This window comes from Schistocerca gregaria, chromosome 3 (genome assembly GCF_023897955.1).
Source record: "Schistocerca gregaria isolate iqSchGreg1 chromosome 3, iqSchGreg1.2, whole genome shotgun sequence".
In the NCBI taxonomy this organism is placed as follows: domain Eukaryota; kingdom Metazoa; phylum Arthropoda; class Insecta; order Orthoptera; family Acrididae; genus Schistocerca; species Schistocerca gregaria.
The window spans coordinates 249893620-249919705 of record NC_064922.1 but is presented as its reverse complement, the minus strand read 5'-3'; the positions used below and the strand labels follow the sequence as shown (position 1 = coordinate 249919705).

At 40.5% G+C, this 26086-nt stretch overlaps 1 protein-coding gene across 2 annotated transcripts in view; it reads left to right on the top strand.

Moving 5' to 3' along the window:
• The window catches only part of LOC126353808 (uncharacterized), a 341733-nt gene that overhangs the window by 161189 nt on the left and 154458 nt on the right, over positions 1 to 26086 (top strand). For both annotated transcript variants that reach the window (XM_050002905.1, XM_050002906.1), the window contains one exon: positions 6802 to 6926. In XM_050002905.1, coding sequence (XP_049858862.1) covers positions 6802 to 6926 — 125 coding nt within the window. The remainder of the gene's footprint in view (positions 1 to 6801; positions 6927 to 26086) is intronic.

The following is a 26086-nucleotide window of genomic DNA, read 5'->3' as shown; positions in this document are numbered from 1 at the left end:
TTTTTGTGCTATTAATTGTAACAGTTCAACATAATTGCTCTGATTATCACTGTCCTCTGTTTGATCTTATACTCAGAAAGGAAGTACTTCTGCAGCTTGGAAGCATGTGACATCAATTAAACAGCTCACAATATGTCTGTTTTTCTTCAGATGTTCGTTATGCTTCTGAACATTTAATATCCAAGCATTGTTCAAAGGAAAATATGTCCTTGTACTGCCAAATTTAATGAGTATCCATACAGATGTTAAATATAATCCTTGGAATTCTCATGCTGTTTCATTAAGTTGTTGGAATTATTCTTGTCACTCTCACCATTTTTTGCCCACAACACACTGGAAGAAAACAAAACACATGGCCAACTGTACAATTTTTAGGTTCTTGAAAGTGTCTGACATAAATTTCAGTTACTGTATTTAAAAGTGGAAAATGTGGTGTAGGCCATACCTGTCTGACAACATTACTTTTCCCCTCATAACTAAGCCCTCCAAATGGATGCTTCCACAGACTTTCCAGTACACTGATATGTTTGTATCTCTTGAGGAGCCCACAACTTTGTCCATATTGCTTCAGCAACCCCTCTTCACTCTTATGTAGAAACTCAGTTTAAAATAATTAAAAAATATACCTGTTCACTAAAACTACATGTGAATAAAAAATATGTACCAATACGTTACTAAACACTGAAGTATGTATCCTGATTTATATCTGAATGCTTTCAGCACTGCAGCACGCGAAGAAGGAAAAAAAAAAAATACACATTTGTGTAGAAGGCACCACACGATTATCAACTGCCTTTAACTGCTCCACAACCTCCCCCCACCTCTTTATCAGAAGTGAGAAAGGGGATGGCCTTTGCAATGGGATGCGTGTGCACTGTTAATAGCTGTTGCTGAGAAGTTACAGGAGTGTAGCATGTAGCTGACGAGCCAATGTGGCTTTCAAAATTGGCGCTTTTAACATCTTAAATGCCCGCGGATTAGTAGTGTGTTTGGCAAGTATGAACAGCCCCGGATCTATGATATTTTGGAACCGGGGAAAAAATTTGATAGTACCCCACCCCCCACCACCCATCGAGTGTTTGAGATAGGATGTCAACAATTTTAAATATTCGATTTTTCAAAAATATGATCATTTTATAGCTCACATCTTTCTGAATAGTATGATATATAAAACATAGATGTTCCAGGAAATTTAAGACAGGTTATTCAGTCGTGTGTGCCAAAGTGCAGTGCAACGCCTCTTCACACAGCATTCTTCCATCCCATGTCATTGTATTTTACTCTGTGGTGTTCAAAGATGTACATTTTGTAAAGGAAGTCATCAAACCTATATTCAGGACAGAGGAAATTAAATTTGGTAAATTAAAATGTCCTTTGGTGTCTCTCCTGCTTTCAGTTGACAAGCTGGGCATCCTATGCCTCTTTCTTTTTATTTATTATTTTTTTTAACTCACAATTAACGCTGTGTGGCATTATTTGTGACTGGGAGAATAAGACCTCTTTAGAAAATTTGCTCTCTTTATTGTGTATTAGCTAATAACTTTCTCTTTTATGTGACATAAAACTAAATGCAGGAAACATAAAACCATTAAAGACATGAGACAAGCAAGACAGTACAAATTTTTTCAAACCTTAAGGTCCCAGCATTTTCTGTTGGTCTAATCATGCTACAGCTATACAGGATGTGCTTTCCCTTCTGCAAAAGCATCTATTACCTCATCAACATTTGTCAATCATTTTGCTGTGCGAAAAATCAAAATATCGTTGTCTAATACTGAAAAAGCTGTCAATACAAATGGTACCCCAAGACCAGTGTGGTTTCTCAATTCCATTACATCTATTTCATTATGGTCTGCTAGATAAAACAAAACAGGCCTTTGTAATATTGGAAGAATTGTAGCACATGTGAAATAAAAGAGATTGTTTTGGCAGAACTGATCATTTTTATGTACCTCATCTACACAAATTACACAACAGAACACAATTCACGAACTACCAATATCAAATGCCTATTATGCCTACTACAAGCAAAGAGTTGTTTTATATTAGGAAATTGTTTCACGTTTCATTCATATGCTCCAGTTTCTCAAGCATGAGATTGAAAAGCAGTTGCACGAAACTTTCATATAAATTTGGACTCGTCGTATTCTGCCATATAATTTGTGTCGTGTCCTCGATTCTTCTCCTTACTCATTCTAACAATCAATCTTGTCTATCTAACTATTCCTGTCACTGTCAAAACTTATCTTCTAGTTAACTTGACTAATACTGTCAGAATCACAAGTACAATTACCCCGCATTCATTCTCCAGTTAGGCATTACTACATGTTCGTACAACGTGTTTTCTGCTCTGTTCCGAGAATAGAACTTAAAGCAGCTGCTAACCCAGGACTGTACAACTGGTAGTGAAGCGATCTCACAAAAATTTTTCTGCCAAAATTTCATTTTCTTGGATACAACGAGAAGATAATATGTAGGCTAATCATTCTCGTTAGTTGTTTATTTCCATTCTAGTTATCTGAATCTATGGATTTCACTAATAATTATAACAACGCTGATCATTCACACATCCAATCAACCACATAAACATACAGCTATTGGCATTCATACATTCAGGTTTATTTGGCTTAGCTCCTATAGCCCATCCCTTTTTGCCTGTGGGAATGTTTTTTATTTCTAGATGCATTGGGGATTCCCCTGGTAGCGACATCACGTACACTACACATTCAAAAATCAACTTATGATTCCCTCAGAAATCAACTTAGAATTTGTTCTAAACTGCTCGAAAACCAGTTGGGGTGTGTTTCAAAATACACTCCTGGAAATTGAAATAAGAACACCGTGAATTCATTGTCCCAGGAAGGGGAAACTTTGAGACATTCCTGGGGTCAGATACCTCACATGATCACACTGACAGAACCACAGGCACATAGACACAGGCACATAGAATGCACAATGTCGACCCTAGTACAGTGTATATCCACCTTTCGCAGCAATGCAGGCTGCTATTCTCCCATGGAGATGATCGTAGAGATGCTGGATGTAGTCCTGTGGAACGGCTTGCCATGCCATTTCCACCTGGCGCCTCAGATGGACCAGCGTTCGTGTTGGACGTGCAGACCGCGTGAGACGACGCTTCATCCAGTCCCAAACATGCTCAATGGGGGACAGATCCGGAGATCTTGCTGGCCAGGGTAGTTGACTTACACCTTCTAGAGCACGTTGGGTGGCACGGGATACATGCGGACGTGCATTGTCCTGTTGGAACAGCAAGTTCCCTTGCCGGTCTAGGAATGGTAGAACGATGGGTTCGATGATGGTTTGGATGTACCATGCACTATTCAGTGTCCCCTCGACGATCACCAGAGGTGTACGGCCAGTGTAGGAGATCGCTCCCCACACCATGACGCCAGGTGTTGGCCCTGTGTGCCTCGGTCATATGCAGTCCTGAGTGTGGCGCTCACCTGCACGGTGCCAAACACGCATACGACCATCATTGGCACCAAGGCAGAAGCGACTCTCATCGCTGAAGACGACACGTCTCCATTCGTCCCTCCATTCACGCCTGCCGCGACACCACTGGAGGCGGGCTGCACAATGTTGGGGCATGAGCGGAAGACAGCCTAACGGTGTGCGGGACCGTAGTCCAGCTTCATGGAGACGGTTGCGAATCTTCCTCGCCGATACCCCAGGAGCAACAGTGTCCCTAATTTGCTGGGAAGTGGCGGTGCGGTCCCCTACGGCACTGCGTAGGATCCTACGGTCTTGGCGTGCATCCGTGCGTCGCTGCGGTCCGGTCCCAGGTCGACGGGCACGTGCACCTTCCGCCGACCACTGGCGACAACATCGATGTACTGTGAAGACCTCACGCCCCACGTGTTGAGCAATTTGGCGGTACGTCCACCCGGCCTCCCGCATGCCCACTATACGCCCTCGCTCAAAGTCCGTTAACTGCACATACGGTTCACGTCCACACTGTCGCAGTATGCTACCAGTGTTAAAGACTGCGATGGAGCTCCGTATGCCACGGCAAACTGGCATACACTGACGGCGGCGGTGCACAAATGCTGCGCAGCTAGCGCCATTCGATGGCCAACACCGCGGTTCCTGGTGTGTCCGCTGTGCCATGCGTGTGATCATTGCTTGTACAGCCCTCTCGCAGTGTCCGGAGCAAGTATGGTGGGTCTGACACACCGGTGTCAATGTGTTCTTTTTTCCATTTCCAGGAGTGTATATGAATAACCAATAGACCAACATGCCCTTGATGCTACCTGCTTTAAAACAAAGCTTCTTTTTCTTCAAGAATGTGCATTTGGTGCCACCTTTTTGTTGCCCCTAGATCCGGGTCTGAGATGCATAGCCACAACTGAAATTGTTGAAAAAATACACTGATTGAAAAAATTGCAACATCAGGGATGAGTTGTGTGACAAAAATGAATGTTTTTAGGCATGTTTGTACATCTGAGAGATGTTGTCTATTCACAGTTTGTGCCATTTGCGTAAGAGTGGCGTTAGTAGCATCACTATGAAGACACAAATCAGTTTTGCTTTAAATACGCGTAGCAGCGGCCATGAACGTTAGTTACCTTTGAAATTCGACATGGGAAGTTGATGTTAGGAATGGTTTTAATGCTAGAAAGATGCCACTATCAACACCTCACTGAGATTTAACGAGGTTGTGTAAAAGGGGTACAAGAGACTGCAATATTGTGAAAAGGTTGGCAGGAATGTACACAGTGTACATTATTGCTGGCGGTGGTGGTCATGAGAATGTACGATCACAAGAATACTTGGTCCAGACACCCATTTGGCAGTACCGAAAGGAAAGACCATCATGTTTAGTGTATGACACTGTCGCATCATACTGCGTCTGCAGCAGCAGTTTGAGCAGCAGTTGGCACAACCATGACACAACAAACTCTTGCAAAGCAGTTACTTCAAGGGCAGTTCCGAGAGAGACTTCCTGTAGTGTGCATTCTACTGACCCAAAACTGCTGCCATTGGCAACTTCAGTAGTGACAAGCAAGAGCTCAGGGGAAGACAGATGAAAGTTGGTTCAGCCTCGGTGCCAATGATGGCCCTGTGTTGGTTAGGAGGCGGCCAATTTTGAGGATATGCAACCAACCTGTCTGTATGCTAGACACATTGGACCTACACCTGGAGTTTTGGTCTGACGTGCAATTTCGCATGACAGCAGGGGCACTCTTGTGGTTATCATGTGCACCCTCACTGCAAGACTGAACGTCAATCTGGTGATCCAATCTGCTGTGTTGCCATTCATAAACAGCATTCCAGGGGATGTTTACCAACAGGATAATGCTCATCCACATACCACTGTTGTAACCCTACATGCTCTACAGAATGTCAACATGTTGCCCTGGCATGTTTCATCAGAAGATCTGTTTCTAATCGAACACATATGGGACATCATCGGATGACAACTCAAGTGTTATCCACAAACAGCATTAACCATCCCTGTATTGACCGACAGAGTCCAACAGGCATGGATCTCTGACCCACAAGCTGACATCTGTCATCTGGCACCTGTACTACACAATGCATATATGTGTGCGTACTTGCATTGTCTGTTACTAATGTAACAGCATCTCACTTTTACAATGGCTTACCTTGCACTTACATCAACCTGTCATCTTGCAGTGTATTCCTGAAATTTCATTGCTCTACATTAATTATTTTTTGATGTTGTAATTTTTTCCCTTCAGTGTATATACCAAGACGGTTTAAATATAAAAAAAAATACCTCTTTTGTGTAACTATAATCGGCCATTACAGCAAATATTGACATTCCTCACCCTGCCTTCCATTTAATCAGACTTTTCATATTCAAAAAGAAATCTTCCAAATAAGAAAGACAAGTCGAAATAACATAACAATGTGTTACCTCCAGTAACAGTTGCTTAACAGAAGCACTGCAATGTTAAAAACCATAACATGGACTAATTTTACCCTTACTCCAATGCATGGGCTGCTTAGTGCACCAAAATAAGCTGATAGTCTGTGATGTACAGCAATGTGCTTCTTTTAGACTGAAATGTGATAGTCAACATTCATGTATTGTACATTGTGTACCACTGATATGAACTTTCATTTTGACTCTTAGCCATTCTTGCTATCTGTTATAATTCTGATCAGATATTGCTCTAATTTTGTTACTTTTTTTCTAGGAACTGTGTGGCATGGGTACTGATTAGGTGTCTGACCATAATTCAAGAAACCTTGAATTATGCTCAATTTTCCCTCAGCAGTAGCATTATTGTGTGTAAATTATCACTTCTTGCACTTTTGTCAATGATTTTTATATGTTAAAAATGCCGTGTTGCAGTGTGGTTCAGAGGCCACAATAGCTACAGGGCCGCCTATACGTCAGTTAAAAGGTTGTAGGAAGGCAATAGCATACCAACTGCAATAGGACCATGCCTAGTAAAGTGCTATAGTGTTCAAATTAGCTTAGTGTTCAGATTAAGCATCACGTTCATGACAACTTTATTTTAACTCGAAGGAAATGATGCATTTCACACAAAAATAATTCTTTTAATGTAAAGCTTTCGTTTCATAGTCTTGGTGCTTCATTCTTAGATATAATAGTTTTACTTAATTTATGTCCATAAAAATCCATAAAATTTATTAAATTAAAGTAACATTTGATAACAATTTTAAGAGTAATGACATCTGACTCGGAGCACATTACTTTTCTGAAACTAAGCGCCTATAAATATTGACTTTAGTAACAGTTCTAGTAGTTTTCAAAGATAAATTATATGTTTTGTTGATTTATTTCAGAATTATCACTGGAGAGTGGATTGGTGGTAGATACATCAAATAATGGTGCTATAAACTTGTTCTGCAACCTGAAAAGTTCTTTCTATAGTGTGACTGCATGTCGTTTCATAAGACCCGGTGATAAGGTTTGTTGCACGTTACTTTGCTTCATTTCTGTTGTTTTATTTCTCAATAAAAAATAGAAGTCAGTACCATAGCAACTTTTACTGCAGTGGTGGTTATGGAACTTTTGCAGCAGTAAGTCTTAAACTAATTTCATTCTCAGCATTCAGCTAAGAAACTGTTAGCTACAAAGAAGAATGCATACAGTCTCCTCCAGAAAACCATACACTCCATGCCCATATGAGTAACTTAGACGTAGATATTCTCTGAGTTATGAACCAACTCATATCACTTAATAAAACAAGTTTTCCAATCCAGGCTATGCACCAGTTAGGTTCCTTTCAGAGAATGCTGATGAAACAGCTTCATACTTAAGTCATATACAACCACTCTCTCAGGGAAAGATCTGTACCCAAAAATTGGAATTTTTCACAGGTCGCTCAAATATTCAAGAAAGACAATAGGAGTAATCCCCTAAACTATAGGCCCACATCATTAACATCAATATGCAGCAAGATTTTGGAGCATATATTGTGTTTGAACATTATGAATTTCCTTGAAGAGAGCAGTCTATTGACACATTGTCAATATGGATTTAAAAAATATTATTCTTGTGAAACACAACTAGCTCTTTACTCATATGAAGTGTTGAATGCTATCAGCAGGGGATTTCAAATTGATTCCAGATTTCCAGAAGGATTTTGACACTGCACCACACAAGTGGCTTGTAATCAAATTATATGCTTATGGAACATCATCTCAGTTATGTGACTGGAGTCATGATATTGTGTCAGAGGGGTCACAATTTGTAGTCATCAAATAAAACAGAAGCGATTTATGGCATTCCCCAAGTTAATGTTATAGGTCCTCTGATGTTTCTTATCTGCACAAACAATTTAAGAGACAATCTAAGCAGCTTTCTTAGGTTGGTTGCAGATGAACATGGTGTTCAACTTCTAGTAAAGGCATCAGAAGATCAAAACAAATTGAAAAACAATTTAGAAAAAAATGCCTGTATGCTGCAAAAGTTTACAGTTGTCCCTAAATAATAAAGTGTGAGATCATAGACATGAGTGTTAAAAGGAATCCATTAAACTTCAGTTACATGATAAACCAATCAAATCTTAATCCCATAAATACGAGTGTATGCCTAGACATCACAATTACAAACAATTTAAAATGGAAATAACACACAGAAAATGTAGTGGGGAAGGTGAACTAAAGACTGTGTTTTATTGGCAGAACACTTAGAAGATGCAACAGATCTACTAGAGAGACTTCTTACCCTATGCTTCTTAATTCTCTTTAGGAGTACTGCTGTATAGTGTGGGTTCCTTACCAGACAGGATTGCGAGTGCATCAAGAAAGTTCAAAGAAGGGCAACACATTTTGTACTATCAAGCAATAGTGGAGAGAGTGTCATGGACATAGAACAGGACTCGGGGTGGACATCATTAAAACAAGGGAATTTTTCACTGCGGTGGGATCTTCTCATGGAATTTCAGTCACCAGTTCTCTCCTTCGAATGCAAAAATATTTTGTTGACACCAACAAAATAGGGAGAAATGATCATCATAATAAAATAATGGAAATCAGAGTTCATGTGGGGAAAATGTAGGGCTTCACTTTTCCATTCACTGTTCAAGAGTGGAATAACAGGGAATTATTGTGAAGCTGTTTGATGAATCCTCTGCCAGGCACTTGAATGTGATGTAGATGCAGATCAGAAAACTTATTTTTGGAATACTTCAAAAATCTGCTCTAATTTCTATATTGTTGAAGCAGATAATGTAGTAACTGAGAATATTGTCTGTAGTAATGGATTCACTGAAGTTCTCATTGTTCATTACATCAGAATATCCAAAAACACCAATAAATTTATATAACTCATCTGAAGAAACTTCTGCACCCAACGTGTGGGAGGGGGATGGGGGGGGGGGGGGGGGGGGGGAAGCAGTGTAGTACTGCAGATCCATTCAAACCATTGTTGACACTGTTGGAAATATCAGAGTAAATTTCGTACACTTGTAGGTCACAATCACCAATGTGTTATTTCCTAATAGTCTTTCTTAAGGAAATGTTGTTTAAATTTTGCAGTAAATTTTGTCACCTGCCTCCATAGCCGAGGTTACTAATGGGCACTTGTGCGATGGCACTCAACACAGAAATATACCATTTCAAATACTGATGATAGTACATCTTCACTGCCAGTATTTTGCTGGCAAGGAAATGGGGTCAGTGGACTGGTGGCACAAAATTCCTGGTCACCATCTATTTCCATTGTCCTGGATTAAACTCCAAACCTCTCCACATTGGCTCATGAAGTGAACACATATGACACTTATGTTGGTAGTCTGTCTGTTGGATGGGGACTCTAAGCTCAAAGGTCTCATTGTTGCTATTTAAGAGGAGTAGGCTATGTGCAAGCACAGGGTTTCATCCTCCTCCTTCCCTTTAAAATCCCGATCGCCCCACGGATTTTTCAGTCTGTGTTTTAACCTACCCTTCACCTTTCAGTGGTGTGAGGAGTCACCAGAAATGGCACATGGTTCAGATTCCACATTAAAATGTAGGTCATTTTCCCTGGTTGGATAACTGGGGTTGGTTAGGGACACACAGTTAACTGAAGTGGCTCCCAATTGGAAGACCTACAACAGGCAATTATGCTGCATGAAATTATTCCTATCCATAGCAACATAAACCTGATACTGCACTGTAAAGGTATTCATCACAGCCATCCACATGACACAGACACACATCACCTCATAGAAGATAGAAAGAATTCACTGGCAGACCACCTCCACTAGGATATTGCCTCGAAGAATCCACATGACACAGATACAAGAAATACATACATACATACATACATACACACACCCATGACAATTTGTAATAAGTCCAAGGAAGTCAATGGTAGACCACCTAAATTAGTGCAGTGCCTAGAATGGTGATGCAGGATTCCTGCATCTGCTCCTCTCCACTCTTCTGTTAAGTACGGGACTGCGTTGACTCTTTTGTTAATCCTTCAGTAAGCAGTAGTTGTGGTATGCTGCATTGTTCACTGGAGGGTATGGAAATTGTACCTACTGCTCTCATTGCTTCTCCTTATCTCCAACCCACAACCCAAAACACACATCGTTGGTTACTTTGTCACGGCTCCTGATAATGATCATAAGATGAGTTCTTCAAGTTGTCACATTTACCATTTAAAGTCAAAACATTTAGCAGAGAATGCAGAAAGCAAGCTGTAGCCAAAGTAAAGACTACTGGTAGGAGATAAGTGATGTTGGAGAAACGAGTCCCACCAGCCTTAGGCAGTGCTGTCTCTGTATTCGTTCTGAGAGTTACCTACTGAGCATCAGCCTGAAAGTAGAAGTAACATGCGAAAGTAACAAATGCATAAATGATTTGTGAAATTATCTTATTGACATTCTCATTAGAAATGTTAGCAATTATTGGTAAGAATTCTGTCATTTATTGCAAAAAGGTGCAGTGATTGGCACAGTTTTACATTATCACAAATTTTGAAAGAAGGAATCCGAACAATGCAAAATCAGATTTACTGCCTACTGCAATGGTTACTGCAAAGCTAATATTGTTTTTGTTACACATGTACATTACACACAACATAACTCAGCACTTTGCACAGTGGCTTCTGAGAAAGGACACGCATAATGGAATGCCTCACATTCCCTCTCAGTGCCATCCAGTACCAAGTACATTGTACATATAGGGTGATTCAGCTGCCCCTACCAATGTCATTTTATGCAACATGCAATGTTCTATCTTGCCTTAAAAAATGATGCCTCAAGATTTTCATCTGTTGCCCACAAAGTGCCAACTGTTAGTCCTACAGAAAAAATGAACAGGATCATTTTGCAGGAAATGTGATGTAGTTAAATGTTGTACTGGGATACATTTTTGCTGGAGGCAGCAGTAGATTAGATTAGATTAGATTAGATTAGATTAGATTAGATTAGATTAGATTAGATTAGATTAGATTAGATTAGATTAGATTAGATTAGATTAGATTAGATTAGATTAATACTTGTTCCATAGATCATGAATACTACACTTCGTAATGATGTGGAACGTGTCAGGTTAATGAAAGATGTCTGTACAAGATATTACATTACACAAAATATTGCATGACACTAATGCTTAAGTTTTTTTCCCTCCCTTAATTTATATCTAAAACTTCAGCCAATGAGTAGAAGGAGTTGTCATCTAGAAATTCTTTTAATTTATTTTTAAATGTTGGTTGACTATCTGTCAGGCTTTTGATGCTGTTTGGTAGGTGACCAAAGACTTTTGTGGCAGCATAATTTACCCCTTTCTGTGCCAAAGTAAGACTTAAAACCTGCATAGTGAAGATCATCCTTTCTCCTGGTGTTCTAGCTATGCACACTGCTATTACTTTTGAACTGGGTTGGATTATTAACAACAAATTTCATAAGTGAATATATATATATATATATATATATATATATATATATATATATATATATATATATATATATATATATACTGTGAGGATCCCTAGATCCTTAAATAGATGTCTGCAGGATAACTGTGGGTGGGCTCCAGCAATTATTCTGATTACACGTTTTTGAGCAATGAATACCTTTCTACTCAACGATGAATTACCCCAGAATATGATACCATACGAAAGCAGTGAATGAAAGTAGGCATAGTAAGCTAATTTACTGAGATTCTTATCACCAAAATTTGCAATAACCCTAATAGCATACGTAGCCAAACTCAGACGTTTCAGTAGACCATCAATGTGTTTCTTCCAGTTTAACCTCTCATCAATGGACACACCTAAAAATTTTGAAAATTCTACCTTAGCTACAGACTTCTGTTCGAAGTCTGTATTTATTACTGGAGTTGTGCCATTTACTGTACGGAACTGTATATACTGTGTTTTATCAAAATTTAAAGAGAGTCCATTTGCTGAGAACCACTTAATAATTTTGTGAAAAACATCATTTACAATTACATCACTTAGTTCTTGGTTTTTGGATGTTATTACTATACTTGTATCATCAGCAAAAAGAACTAACTTTGGATCTTCATCAATATGGAATGGTAAGTCATTAATGTATATCAAGAACAGTAAAGGACCTAAGACCAAACCCTGTGGGACCCCGTGCTTGATAGCCCCCCAGTTTGAGGAATCAGCTGTTGTATTAACATTACATGAACCACTTATTGAGTTATTAGAGAAAAATGTATGAAAGCTAACTATCGATGCTCCCCCATTCCCACACATTGGTCAAGATTTCTAGTAAGCTGTTCATGGCATTTCTTCCTACCATTGTACAAAGATTTGCAACTGCACGAATTATTTCCCACATTCGACCTATTTTGGTCTTCATTGACAGCCCTTATTGTGCCACTGGCATAGTTGACCACTTACAAACTGTAAAATTGATGATTTGTACCTAAAAATTTTTTGAATTTTGACAGAATAAAATAAAACAAAATAAACAGTTATGTTGTATCATTATGTCTTCTGACTATGAAACTACTGTGCTTGTAAGGGTGTGCAATTGGTTTTAGTGTAACATTTACAAAAGTTTTTTTTCTTCCACAGACACATTTAAAGACTATGCTGGTGGCACAATAACCCAGCCAATAGAGACCAATATAGCAGTTGGAGGGAGTGCCACGAACAACATACTAGAAATCCTGATTAGAGAGGGATGTGTGTGGGGGTGGGGGTGATTTGAAGATAGCTTTTGTACATTTTTCATGAATAACTAGTAAACCATTGCTCCAGAGAAAACGTATTCCTCTGTGAGTCTATTAGAGAAATGTTGATCACCAAAGGCAAAAATGTCATCAAGAAAGCTGACAATTATTTGTGTTTGGTTGAAATGATATACAGTCACTAACAATGTACTTAGAAGATTAACTGAGAATATCTTGTTAAATATTGAGCTCAAAGACATTATAAAACCATGGCCTAGACAGATTAAATAGATAAACATCAAGTAAGTTAGTAAAGATCCATCTTACTTTAATGGTTCCATTCAGAGTGTGTGTGTATAGAAAACATGGAAACTGTATATTATGAATATTACGATCCATATCCAGAATCCCATATGTCACAAAAAGAGACTCTTCTAAACCCTTGCTACAAAACAGTCTATGTGGAAACTGCTGAAGTATATGTAATAACAATTTGTGCACTAATAAGAAGAGTTGTGTGTGGACTCTGCAGAAAATTTCTGCCATCAGATCCTGATGAAAGACCTGTCATAAATTGTTAGAAACATTCCATTCTGTTTCTTGTGTATCAGGCTAGAGTTGAAACTGCAAAAAGCAGATAGTACACAGAAATGTTAAATTCTGCATTTAAAAATGTGTTTACACATCTGGACACTACCATGAAATATTTCGCCATTCCACAGACTCAAAAATGACACTCATTTTACTAAGGTTTGAAGCTCCTCTTTGTGTTCTTCCATGTTTGTGATTTAAAAACTAGGTTGTTTTGGAAGTCAGCCTTATGCTAACACAATTAGTTTATTTTTATATTTACCCAAACATGTTTTGACAACAATGTGTCATCTTCTGTGGGTCAAATTTTTTATTCCTGTAAAGTAAAATATCACATTTATAATAATTTAACTGCTGTAGGCCTATGAAATACAATTTTGGCAATTTGCTTTGTTTTGTTTAGACACTCACTTAAAATAATTGCATCTTTAACTGAACTGTATTATTATACATTGAATTTCAAAGTTTTTTTTTTTTTTTTTTTTTTTTTTTTTTTTTTTTTTTTTTTTTTTTTTTTTGCAGCATGTCATCTGCAAACTAGCCATGAAGAAAATTATTGCATATTTGTGGAGAGGGGATAGAGATTATTTATGTTTCTGTACTTACAGTTTCCATCCAGTTGGTGTCTCAATAAGCTGCTATTTATTGCATTATTTTCACTCAGTTTTTCACAAATTTCCACTCACTACTTCACCTTATGTGCGCTAACACAAAATGTGGCAAAATATGATCTGAGCAGACACTTGCTGACTACACACTCAGTGAGAGGTCTCATGTTTTTGTCGTTGCTCACTTGTTCATTGTTCATCTTGTGACGAGAGATACTGGTGTATACAGCCCTGTTATAGAACAAAGATGAAGACTATTTAAAATGAACAAGCCACCAGACCCTCACATAATTCCATTTTGATTTGGCACTGAATAATTTTGCAAGTATCTCCTTTTCCAGCTTATATTTAGAATCTCCTGCTCAGCAACTGTTCTGCATAGTAGGGAAAGAGTGCAGGTGATTGTTTACCAAAAGGGTAAAACAATGGGTGCACAGAATTTCTTCTAATATTTCTGACATCTTCCTAGTGCAAGATCCTAGAAGTTATCTGAAACTCAAACTTTATAATATTCCTGGAGGAAAATAATTTTCTCAAAGGAGCAGCACAAATTCAGGAAAAGCCACCTATGTGAAACACAACTTGCTTCATTCAGATACTAACAAACCTGGCAATGCTTCACAATTGCTAAATATGTGTGAGAATTGGATATATGCCTGTATCTTAGGTATCCCTGTGTGATGGGTCAAAATATGTTGTCCCTGGGACTATGACAAAAATAAGTAACTTATACACACAATAACTATATTCTAACTGTAAGATAAAACATGGTTGTAACTGTGACATATTTATGTAAATTGTTATACCTATAACCGGAAGGAAAGTAGAAAGGTAGTGTGAGCTATGGTATTTCAATGTTTCCTGCTGAACAGCAACTGGAGTGGCAGGGTGTTTATTCTGAGATTCAGCTGGCCAGTAAGAAATTCGCCAACAGCCAAAAAACACAATATGAAATTGTTAAGGAGTGGTGGTAGTGCTCTTTGTTGGTTAAAATTTAATGTTTCATGAAAAGTTAATATATGGTTTTAATGGCAGTTTAACTCAGCTGTGGCCAGGTCAAATTGATACTCATCAGCAGACAACTCTCCGATGGCCTGACCAAAATCAATGTTATGAGATTTGCTAAGTTGGCATAGAAGCTTGACTACATGTGAATGTAGTAATTTGAAGGGTATTTTTTTTAAATGGATATTTGATGATGTGTATCAGATTTTATTTAGTGTTGCACTGGATTTGAATTCTTCTTAATGGGCCAAAATAGATTGGTTTATGCCTAAGAGATATTAACCAGATTATTGTATGGTACATCATTTAGTGTTGTGGTTCGTGTTTGAGTATTTTTGGAATTGGTTTACATTTGGATTTTGTTCAGAACTGTTGAAGCAATCATGTACAGAGCTAGTACTGTACAGATCTGGTTACTGGTATGACTCAGGTGTTTAATATTGTGTTAGCAGAAACTATGCTGATTTTACCAGAACTGCAGATTTGTTACCAAGTCCTGTTTGGCCTGAATATGACAAAAGTAATTGACTTGAATTCTATATATCATTTGCCATAAGGAATTATTGATTTGTGTGGTGTTTAGAGCTGCTATTCACTTCTAGGTAACTTGTGTCGAGTACCCAACTAACACTCTAATACATAATGGGTGTCGGTACCGGTTTGAATTACCGCGATCAATGGTTTAACATCTGCATGTGCTTGTAGGCTGAATAAGAGAAGTAGGCTTGTCTCAGCTTGATGGAATAATTTATTTATGAAACCCTGCAGTTGCAACAGACAATATTACACTGCAACCGATAACTCATGCACATGCACGAGAAAAGTTCAGTAGAGTAAATCTTTCACCATGGAGTAGAATGCCGAACCGAAGTCAACAATCAAAGAATAAAACATAGAAAAAATTTTGCTTGGGTATAGTGTCTCTGGCGTCCAGCGGGCAAGTTTTGCAGCACTGTACTTCCAAACACCCGAGCATGTCACGGCACTGGATGATGACAGAAGACGCCACATCAGCCCCCATCGTGGAAGCGGAGCGTCATTCCAAATAGCGTGCTGGAAAATTGACATGTCATCCGTATCTTGAGGTGCGTGGTGGTGGGTCAACGGCGGCTCCCGGCTGCATCGGCAACGATGTTGCAGAGTGAGGCGGCAGCTGTGGAAGGTCAGGTGTTGTTGCTTCCGGAAAGACGTACACCAGTTTCACGTGGTCAATGGAGACCGTAGTGAGTTTCCCATTGATCAAGATGTCCACGGCCTTGCTTCCTCCTTGGGCTGGAATATGTTGGTTGGAGGCAGGGTTTAATACCTTCTGTTTGTAACGTGACGTGTGAGCAGGAGGATAGGTCACGATGGACAAACGTAGCAGGAGTCACGTGTCTGTGAGAATGCTGTGGGCAGAACTGAGCCACATGTTGAGCCACATGTTGAGCCACATGTTGAGCCACATGTTGAGCCACATGTTGAGCCACATGTTGAGCCACATGTTGAGCCACATGTTGAGCCACATGTTGAGCCACATGTTGAGCCACATGTTGAGCCACATGTTGAGCCACATGTTGAGCCACATGTTGAGCCACATGTTGAGCCACATGTTGTCGCAGAAATTCCGGCTGGTCACCTGTAGGGTTCGGCAGGGTGTCTGTAGCCACAAATTCTCCTGGCAGGCTGCGCCATAAACCAATTCGGCTGAAGAAGCATCCAGGTCTGGCTTGAATGTGCTTCGGAGTCCAAGTAATACCACAGGAAGTGCTTTGGTTCATGTGGTGTCATGACACATTGGGGCAACTTTTAGGGTACAGTGCCATCACTCTATTAAACCATTGCTGGCAGGGTGATAGCTCGTCGTTTACTGGTGAGTGGACGTAGCAGTTTATCTTGCTATGCTGGCATTTCAAGCAGCATTTCACCCATTTTTGGCAGTCCAGTTGTATTCCAGGCCACACATAACGTGTTGTTACTAAGCGTGTCGTAGCTCTTATGCCTGATGACATAAGTTGTGCAGTGAATGGAAAGCGTCCTTCCGAAATTCATGTGGTGTCATGACACATTGGGGCAACTTTTAGGGTACAGTGCCATCACTCTATTAAACCATTGCTGGCAGGGTGATAGCTCGTCGTTTACTGGTGAGTGGACGTAGCAGTTTATCTTGCTATGCTGGCATTTCAAGCAGCATTTCACCCATTTTTGGCAGTCCAGTTGTATTCCAGGCCACACATAACGTGTTGTTACTAAGCGTGTCGTAGCTCTTATGCCTGATGACATAAGTTGTGCAGTGAATGGAAAGCGTCCTTCCGAAATTCCAGAGGTAGGAAGGGTCTCAGCTTTGATGTGGACATGTCACAATATAGCTTTACATCACTTCCAGGAATGCCTACCAGGTGCAGGTACAGCGCTGATTCACTATTTGAAGAATTGCTTGTAATTCTGCATCAGCTTGCCGTGCTGCTGCAAGGTTGGTGTAATCAATCGTATTGCCAATGCTGCTAACTCTAAACAAACAATCGGCCACTACATTGTCAAACCCAGACACATGACGTATATCAGTGATAAACTGAGAAATACACATGAGCCGGTTGTTTTGTCTGGGGAACAGTTCATGTTGTTCTGACAGAATGCATATGTTAGTGGCTTGTGATCTGTAAAAATAAGTCACGTGCTTCTAGTTGCAGTACTTGATAGATTCGTAAATGGCCAGAAGTTCTCCGTCGTATGCACTCCAAAGTCTGTGTGAGGTTATCAACTTGAGTGAAAAAAATGCGAGTGGCTGCCACGTGTCACTACATTGTTGCTGCAACACAGCGCCAACTGCAGTCTGGCTAACGTTGACTACCAGTGCTAACGTGGCAGTAGGATCTGGATGTGCCAGCAGGGCTGCGTTGGTGATGCTTTTCTTGGCCGCTTCAAATGCAACAGCTATTTCTTGAGTCCAAGGTATGGGCGCGTTATCCTTGGCTTTCGGACCAGTTAGTGCTGTGACTAAAGGTTCCTGTAGCTCAGTAGTGTGGTAAGGCAGTAAAAATTTAACATCCCAAGGAAACGCCATAGTTCTTTGGCTGTAGTGGGTCTCGGAATGCGTGAAATGGATTCCACCTTCTGAGATAGTGGTAGCAATCCTGCCGCAGAAATTCTGTGTCTGAGAAAGTCTACTTCAGGTTGACAAAAGACACATTTTGAGGTATTGAGCACGATTCTGTAGTGTTCCAACTGCTTGAATACTTCAGTTAGATGCTGGCGATGTTCCTCAGGTGACGACAAAAAAATCCAAAATGTCGTCCAGGTATGCAAACACAAAAGGTAAACCCTGTAGCACAGAATTTATGAAGCGCTGCCATGTCTGTGCGGCATTACTCAGTCCAAAAGTAATGAACATGCTCTCGAATAAACCGAAAGGAGTGATGATGGCTGTCTTTGGAACGTCATGTTCAGCTACAGGTGTCTGTGTGTAGACCTTTGCACAGTCTTACACAGTGAACACTACTGAGCCACTCAATGCGTAATTGTAATTGCACAACAAGGGTACGGGATAACGATCGGGTATTGTCCGGACATTCAGGGCTCTGTAATCGCTGCACGGTCTCCATGCACCCTCCTTCTTTGGCACTAGATGTAATGGTGAGGACCAAGGGCTGTTGGAAGGCCGGATTACACCTTCGCGCAACATACAGTCAAATTCTGCCTTTGCTATTTTGAGGCAATCTGGGGCTAAACATCGCGGCCTACAAGAGGTAGGGGGTCTGTCAGTAGTCTCAATATAATGGACGGTATCATACCTTACCTCCTTAGGTGCTCCGGGCGGTCGCATCAGGGCTGGAAATCCTCGCAGCAGCTCTGCTTACTCGCCATCCATTACCTGAATTACCGTGGCAGTATGGACAGTGGCATCTCGATGGAATCCGGAAGTTGTTAGGCCAGTGGTGTTTTGACCAGGAGAGAGTTCCTTATGTCAGGCAGCAGGTTGTAGTGGGCGAGGAAGTCAGCTCCAATGATTGGTTCAGCAACGTCCGCAATGGTAAAGTCCCACGCGAAAGCGCACCGCAACCCGAGATCGAGCTCCCAGCGCATTGTGCCATACGTCGTCATCCGGGAGTTATTAGCAGCTTTGAGGCATATGGGTGTAGATGGTCGCTTCTGATGTAGCATGGTTCGAGGAAAGATTGACAAATTGGAACCAGTGTCTACTAAGTACTTACAGGTGGAACGTCGGTTATTTACAAACAGGCGCCTTGATGTCGTACAGCAACTGGAGGAGGCTCTCATTTCCGATCGCCGCTGCCATTTGGGTAGGCACAGGGCATCATACACTTACATGCTTGCTCGCCAAACTTTTGATGGTACCAACAGACTGTTTGTTCTGTCCCTGTGGTAGTCGAGGCTGTTGATGATCTGCTGCATGAGCGATGACGGAATCGATGTCGGCTCCTGTTGTCTGTGTCGCGGCAGTGTAACAGCTCGCTGATTTGCCATGATAATAAGTCCACTTTGCTGGCAACAACATCATAATCCACATGCGAGACAGCTGTTGCCACGCAGGCACACGCCATGGTGGTGGAGCTAACTATTGACGGCGTCATTGCCTCTTGGATCTTATTGGCTAAATCGGCCGTGGCATCTAAAGACGTGTCAGTCTGTGACACCATGATTGCCTTCACTGGTGATGGTAAACGACTGCTCCAGATAGTGCACAGTAAGCTGTCCGGGACTGTACGTACGTATACTTTACTCCGCAGATAATGCAGATACTGAGAAGGTTTCTTATCGACGGTGTCCTCTTGGGTAAGCACCTGCCAGACTTGTTCTTCTTGCAAAGCGGACACGCGCCAAATTAGTTCTGCTTTCAGTCGGCCAGAGCTGTTCATTCCCGGTGGGCTAATTATGATGTCTTGAATCTCAGCGGCATACTGGTGATCTAGGTGGCTGACCACCAGTGTGAATTTCATGGCGTCGACTGTGATACCCGCATAGGAAAAATTTGCTTCAACTTGCGCAAACCACAGGGATGGATTGTGTGGCCAGAAGGGTGGTAGTCGCACCACTAGACATGCCACAAAAGTATTTGTTGGCTCTGGTGGATTCGCCTTCTCAATTTCTTGCAAGGACTTCTTGTAAATTCAGCGTGCATGCAGGAGATCACGTCGGGGTCACCACCTTGTCTGTATCAGTCTGAATTACGTCAATTGATGGTTTTACACTCCTGGAAATTGAAATAAGAACACCGTGAATTCATTGTCCCAGGAAGGGGAAACTTTATTGACACATTCCTGGGGTCAGATACATCACATGATCACACTGACAGAACCACAGGCACATAGACACAGGCAACAGAGCATGCACAATGTCGACCCTAGTACAGTGTATATCCACCTTTCGCAGCAATGCAGGCTGCTATTCTCCCATGGAGACGATCGTAGAGATGCTGGATGTAGTCCTGTGGAACGGCTTGCCATGCCATTTCCACCTGGCACCTCAGTTGGACCAGCGTTCGTGTTGGACATGCAGACCGTGTGAGACGACGCTTCATCCAGTCCCAAACATGCTCAATGGGGGACAGATCCGGAGATCTTGCTGGCCAGGGTAGTTGACTTACACCTTCTAGAGCACGTTGGGTGGCACGGGATACATGCGGACGTGCATTGTCCTGTTGGAACAGCAAGTTCCCTTGCCGGTCTAGGAATGGTAGAACAATGGGTTCGATGACGGTTTGGATGTACCGTGCACTATTCAGTGTCCCCTCGACAATCACTAGAGGTGTACGGCCAGTGTAGGAGATCGCTCCCCACACCATGAGGCCGGATGTTGGCCCTGTGTGCCTCGGTCGTATGCAGTCCTGATTGTTGCGCTCACCTGCACGGCGCCAAACACGCATACGACCATCATTGGCACCAAGGCAGAAGCGACTCTCATCGCTGAAGACGACACGTCTCCATTCGTCCCTCCATTCACGCCTGCCGCGACACCACTGGAGGCGGGCTGCACAATGTTGGGGAATGACCGGAAGACAGCCTAACGGTGTGCTGGACCGTAGCCCAGCTTCATGGAGACGGTTGCGAATGGTCCTCGCCGATACCCCAGGAGCAACAGTGTCCCTAATTTGTTGGGAAGTGGCGGTGCGGTTCCCTACGGCACTGCGTAGGATCCTACGGTCTTGGCGTGCATCCGTGCGTCGCTGCAGTCCAGTCCCAGGTCGACAGGCATGTGCACCTTCCGCCGACCACTGGGGACAACATCGACCTACTGTGGAGACCTCACGCCCCACGTGTTGAGCAATTCGGCGGTGCGTCCACCCGGCCTCCCTCATGCCCACTATACGCCCTCGCTCAAAGTCCATCAACTGCACATACGGTTCACGTCCACGCTGTAGCGGCATGCTACCAGTGTTAAAGACTGCGATGGAGCTCCGTATGCCACGGCAAACTGGCAGACACTGACGGCGGCGGTGCACAAATGCTGCGCAGCTAGCGCCATTCGACGGCCAACACCGCGGTTTCTGGTGTGTCCGCTGTGCCGTGCGTGTGATCATTGCTTGTACTGCCCTCTCACAGTGTACGGAGCAAGTATGGTGGGTCTGACACATCGGTGTCAATGTGTTCTTTTTTCCATTTCCAGGAGTGTACATGTGCATGTGCTTGTACACTGAATAAGAGAAGTAGGCTCATCTCAGCTTGATGGAATAATTTATTTATGAAACCCTTCAGTCGGAACATACAATATTACACTGGAACTGATAACTCATGCGAAAGTGTTGAGAAAAGTTCTGTACGGTAAATTATTCCATATCTAACACACTTTGATTCACTCTTTCACCACAGAGTACACCGTCGAACAGAAATCAACAATCAAAGAATAAAACACAGAACAAATGTTTCTTGTGTATAGCGTCTCTGGCATCCAGCGGGAAGTTTTGCAGCACCTACTTTCAAACACCCGAGCAGGTCATGGCGCTGGTCTATGACAGAAGACGCCACAATGGGTAATAGAAATAGTTAGCTCCTCTCCTACATCTGAGATGGAGTAGATTTGCTTGTTGATTAAATGTCAGGAACAAACTGGTGATGCCCTTTTACATTTTTTATTTATTTATTTAGTTTTTTAGCCAATGTGTAGCTGACTTTATTGAAGAATAAAAACCTGTCTTTTGTCAAATAAATAATAAAAAATATTGCCATAACTTATTATTGTTATTATATAGTTGTTGAAATATATAAGCTTCATTACAGCCTTTGAGAAAAGTAAATCCAAATCAAAATGGAAGAAAAGAATAGATAGTGATTAATTTTGTTGTAACAATTTATTACTGAAAGTGTAAAAAAGAAAATAAAGGCAAAGGAAGATATTAGTAATTTCCATAAAAAGTAAGGTCAAAAATAGTAGTGCCATATATTTTATTCAGTGGAATATTCAGAATATTCAAGGAAAAAGTTTTATTAGAGACACTGATCTTCCACATAACATAAAAAATATACAAATGAATAACTTTGAGTAGGAGGAAGGAATGATATTCAATATCATAGAAAAGAAATTTTTAGGCAACTGTGTAGATATTCTGACTTTGTGGATGTGCAGATTTTTTTTTTTTTTTTTTTTTTGACAACAGGCATAACAAAAGACAAATGGTGAAGGGCACAAAATACACAAAAAGGGAAAATAAGTATTGAGAATAATTTGCTATATTTAACTTATGTCTGATATATTTATATATACAACTAGAAAATTTGGATTCTTCTGTTGCAGAGAAGTATATGAGTAATGTTGGTTTACACATTTTAGACTAAAATGTGTTAAGAACTAGTGAAAGGGCATTAAATGGACCTTGGTAAAAACACTTTGATTGTAAAACAATTCCTACATATTTGAAGAATCAACCTTAAGACTTGTTTATTATGACAGCAAATGAAGCTTTCAACACCATAAACTGGATAGGAAAATTGGTTGGGATCACTGGTACATGGTGTTTGAGAGGCAGTGTAATAGCTGGGGGGTCATGAGTGCTGTTGGCAAACTTTGAATTTTGTGCCCCCCAGACTAATTTTCTTGAGAGAGAAACAACACAATAACTTTGAAAGTGTCATTTAAGTTATATATACATTTAAGCATAAATTATTTGTGACTTATTGTTATGTAGGAAGGGAAGCTGTACAATATGTTCTTGTTCATGTAAGCATTATGAAATCTCTTAGACGCTACTTTTCTGGCTTTTTTTTAGGACAATGTGTCAGTGATATGGTTTACATTAAAACTTTTTGCAATCTCATACTCAGCTGATATATTGTCCAACCATCACCATTGTTAAACTCAACAGCAACAGCCACTCACAAGCAGTAGTGGAGGGTATATGAAGTGTGTCTGGGGGGATGGAGAAAGCAGTGCAGTTGCTGTCATGTGCAGAAACAGAGTGACTTATCTGGTGTCCAAAAGAACATCAGCTTTGGCTTTCAGGCCAACTGTGAAAACATTTCTGAAACTGCTAAGTTTGTAAACTGTACACATGCTGTCATGGTTAATGTGTACCATGTGTGACACAATGGCCCTATACTCAAATCCTGTGCTAAGGTAACGATGGTGCACCATGGGTCATAGATGGCAAAGGTGAAAGATAGCTGCAGAGATATGAGTGTGAATAGACATGTGACTACTTTCTCAATTATGGAATTGAACTATGGGGCTGTGGAGCTCATTTACATTTACAAAGAATACTACTACTCCAGAAAAAAGCAATAAGACTTATGCATGGGATGGGACATAGAGATTCATGTCGTGAAGTTTTTGGGCAGCATGAATATCTGACAATATATTCTCTGTACATCTTCAAAATAGTTGTATTTTTTATAAGTCAACCAACAGAATCTATCAAGGGCAGTGATGTACATGATCACAACACTAGAACAAAGTGTAACTATTTCTGTAACAGACCAACGTTAAAAATTACTGATAGAAGTCCATAAATCAGTGATTTGATTTGGTATAACAAGCTACCAAACTCTCTAAGAACATACACGGGAATGTTTTTAAAACAAAATTTAAATCTTTTCTAATAGAAAAATGTTTATATTCTTTCAATGAATTTTAAGACAGTGATTGTAACATGAGGCATTAGCATATCAGTTGTAACGTGAAAAATGTAAAAAATAGATATAAGAAGCAACATCTACAGAATATAGTGTATTTCATAAGTTTAAATATAACCATAGTATTAAGTCTGACATTTGCAAAAGCCATCATTACGATGGCTTCACACAAAGAAAATGTAAATAAATAAAAGCTGACCAGGCAGATGAACTGAGGGGCTGCCAATGGTGTCTCCTCAATGACTATTCTGTAAACATTGCTGTGTATTTGCCTCTGCAACAGGTGCCTGGCTCATGCAACCAAGGTAACTGCTGTTCATTAATAAAAAAAAGGCTGGACTTTGCATGCCGGTACCTCAACTGGACATCCACTGAATTCTTCCAGGTGGCCTTTTCAGATGAATCATGTCTTACACGCCATAGGACAGATGGCCATTGGTGTGTGAGGCACTGCAACAGCCTTTGGAAGGGTTCAGGCCAGAAGAGGCAGTGTTATGGTCTGGGGAATGTTTTCATGCCATTCCCTGGGTGATCTTGTCATTCTCAGAAGCACAATGGATCAACCCAAGTATGTGTCTATCCTTGGGGACCATGTCCACCCAAACAGCTTGTTTGTTTTTTCCTCGCCACAGTGGCATCTACCAGCAGGACAATGCAACATGTCACACAGTTTGCAGTGTATGTGAATGGTGTGTAGAGCACCAGAAAGAGTTTAACATACTCCTGTGGCCACCAGACTCCCCACATTTAGATCTAATTGAGAATCTGTAGGGCCACCTCAATTGGGCTGCTCATGGCTTTGCTCCATGGATCCTCAGCTGAGAAATCTAGCACTGCTGGTCATGCCACTGGAGTCAGTATGGCTCCACATCCCTATAAGAAACAGCCAGAATCTCATTGACTCTTTTCCTGCATATCTATGCTGTGAAAGGTGGTTATTCAAGGTTTTAACAGGTGACCATGTTAATGTGATTGAGCCGCATAGTTTAGTGGAGTACTCCAACATTGTTTACCAATGTTCATTCGGAAATAGTATTTTATTAATTTTTCAGCTGGCAGAAGTGACAGGTAGCATCATTGTTAGTATAAGTGCAATTCATTCATTGGGATAACTGTTTACTAAGTAATATTCTTCATTGCAGTTGAGAAGAGCAATGTAATCTTCATTTCTTAAATAAAGCAATAATTATTTTATTAGCGTTTAAAGCTTTCAGTCTCTAAGCATAACTCATTGGCACTTAAATCACTTTTTATTTTAATGTGAGATCGGCTGCGGAATTTGTTAGTTCTCCAAAAGAGGTTTCACATAACAAAGTCCTGTCATGAAACCACAATTAGAAGCTACAACAGCTAAACCTCAAAATCTCCATCACATTGCTAAATAAGTGTGTCTGGTGCACTCTGAAGCTTAATTTAAACTTTTGAAGTGAAGTCATTATGACCACATCATCCTTGGCCCATCCCTTAAACGTTGTTCTAATCTTTGATTTACACTTTTCTGAGAATTATGTGTCTACTAATAGCTCACCTGCTTGATTTTTTTTTTTTTTGTTTTACTGAATCTATACACAGCTCTATTTGATTCTTTTCTGAAATCATTCAAAAAATACATGAGACCCTGCAAGTTATTTTGATGCAAGCTCAGTGAAAATGATTTTTTTCTAGTAAATGCAATTAATGTGTCAGTATGTCCAGGGAGGTGATGTCATATAACAAATAAATTAAAATTAAGTATTTTTAAAATGATTTTAGCTGAAGGTACAGAACCTGGTATAAATGTGCACTTTCCATCAGCTCCTTCTGCAGTTGTATTTTTCATTATTTGCAGTAGCTCAGTGTATAAAACTTCAAATGAATTTTAATGACCATCTCATATCAGAATCATCCTTCAAGATCAAATTTAAATTTCATAAGGCTTGTCAACATTCAGTCAGTCTGGAAAAATAATCTGTTATACATACATGCATACATAAAGTCACTCCTAAGAGTCGTCGTGTGCCTTTTCTGTGGTGTTTCAGGGCATATTTGTAATTTAGTTTTCGCAATATGCAAATGGAATCAACCCAAACAAATATTGCTTGTCACCATCCCATGTGATGCCAAGTGCTAATGAAAAGTGTCAGTTTGTTTCCTTTTGAAAGTGCAATTTTACATTGCCATTTGACAGATCAGTTCCACATTAGTCTATTGGGATATTCATTTTATCTATGTGTATTGCCT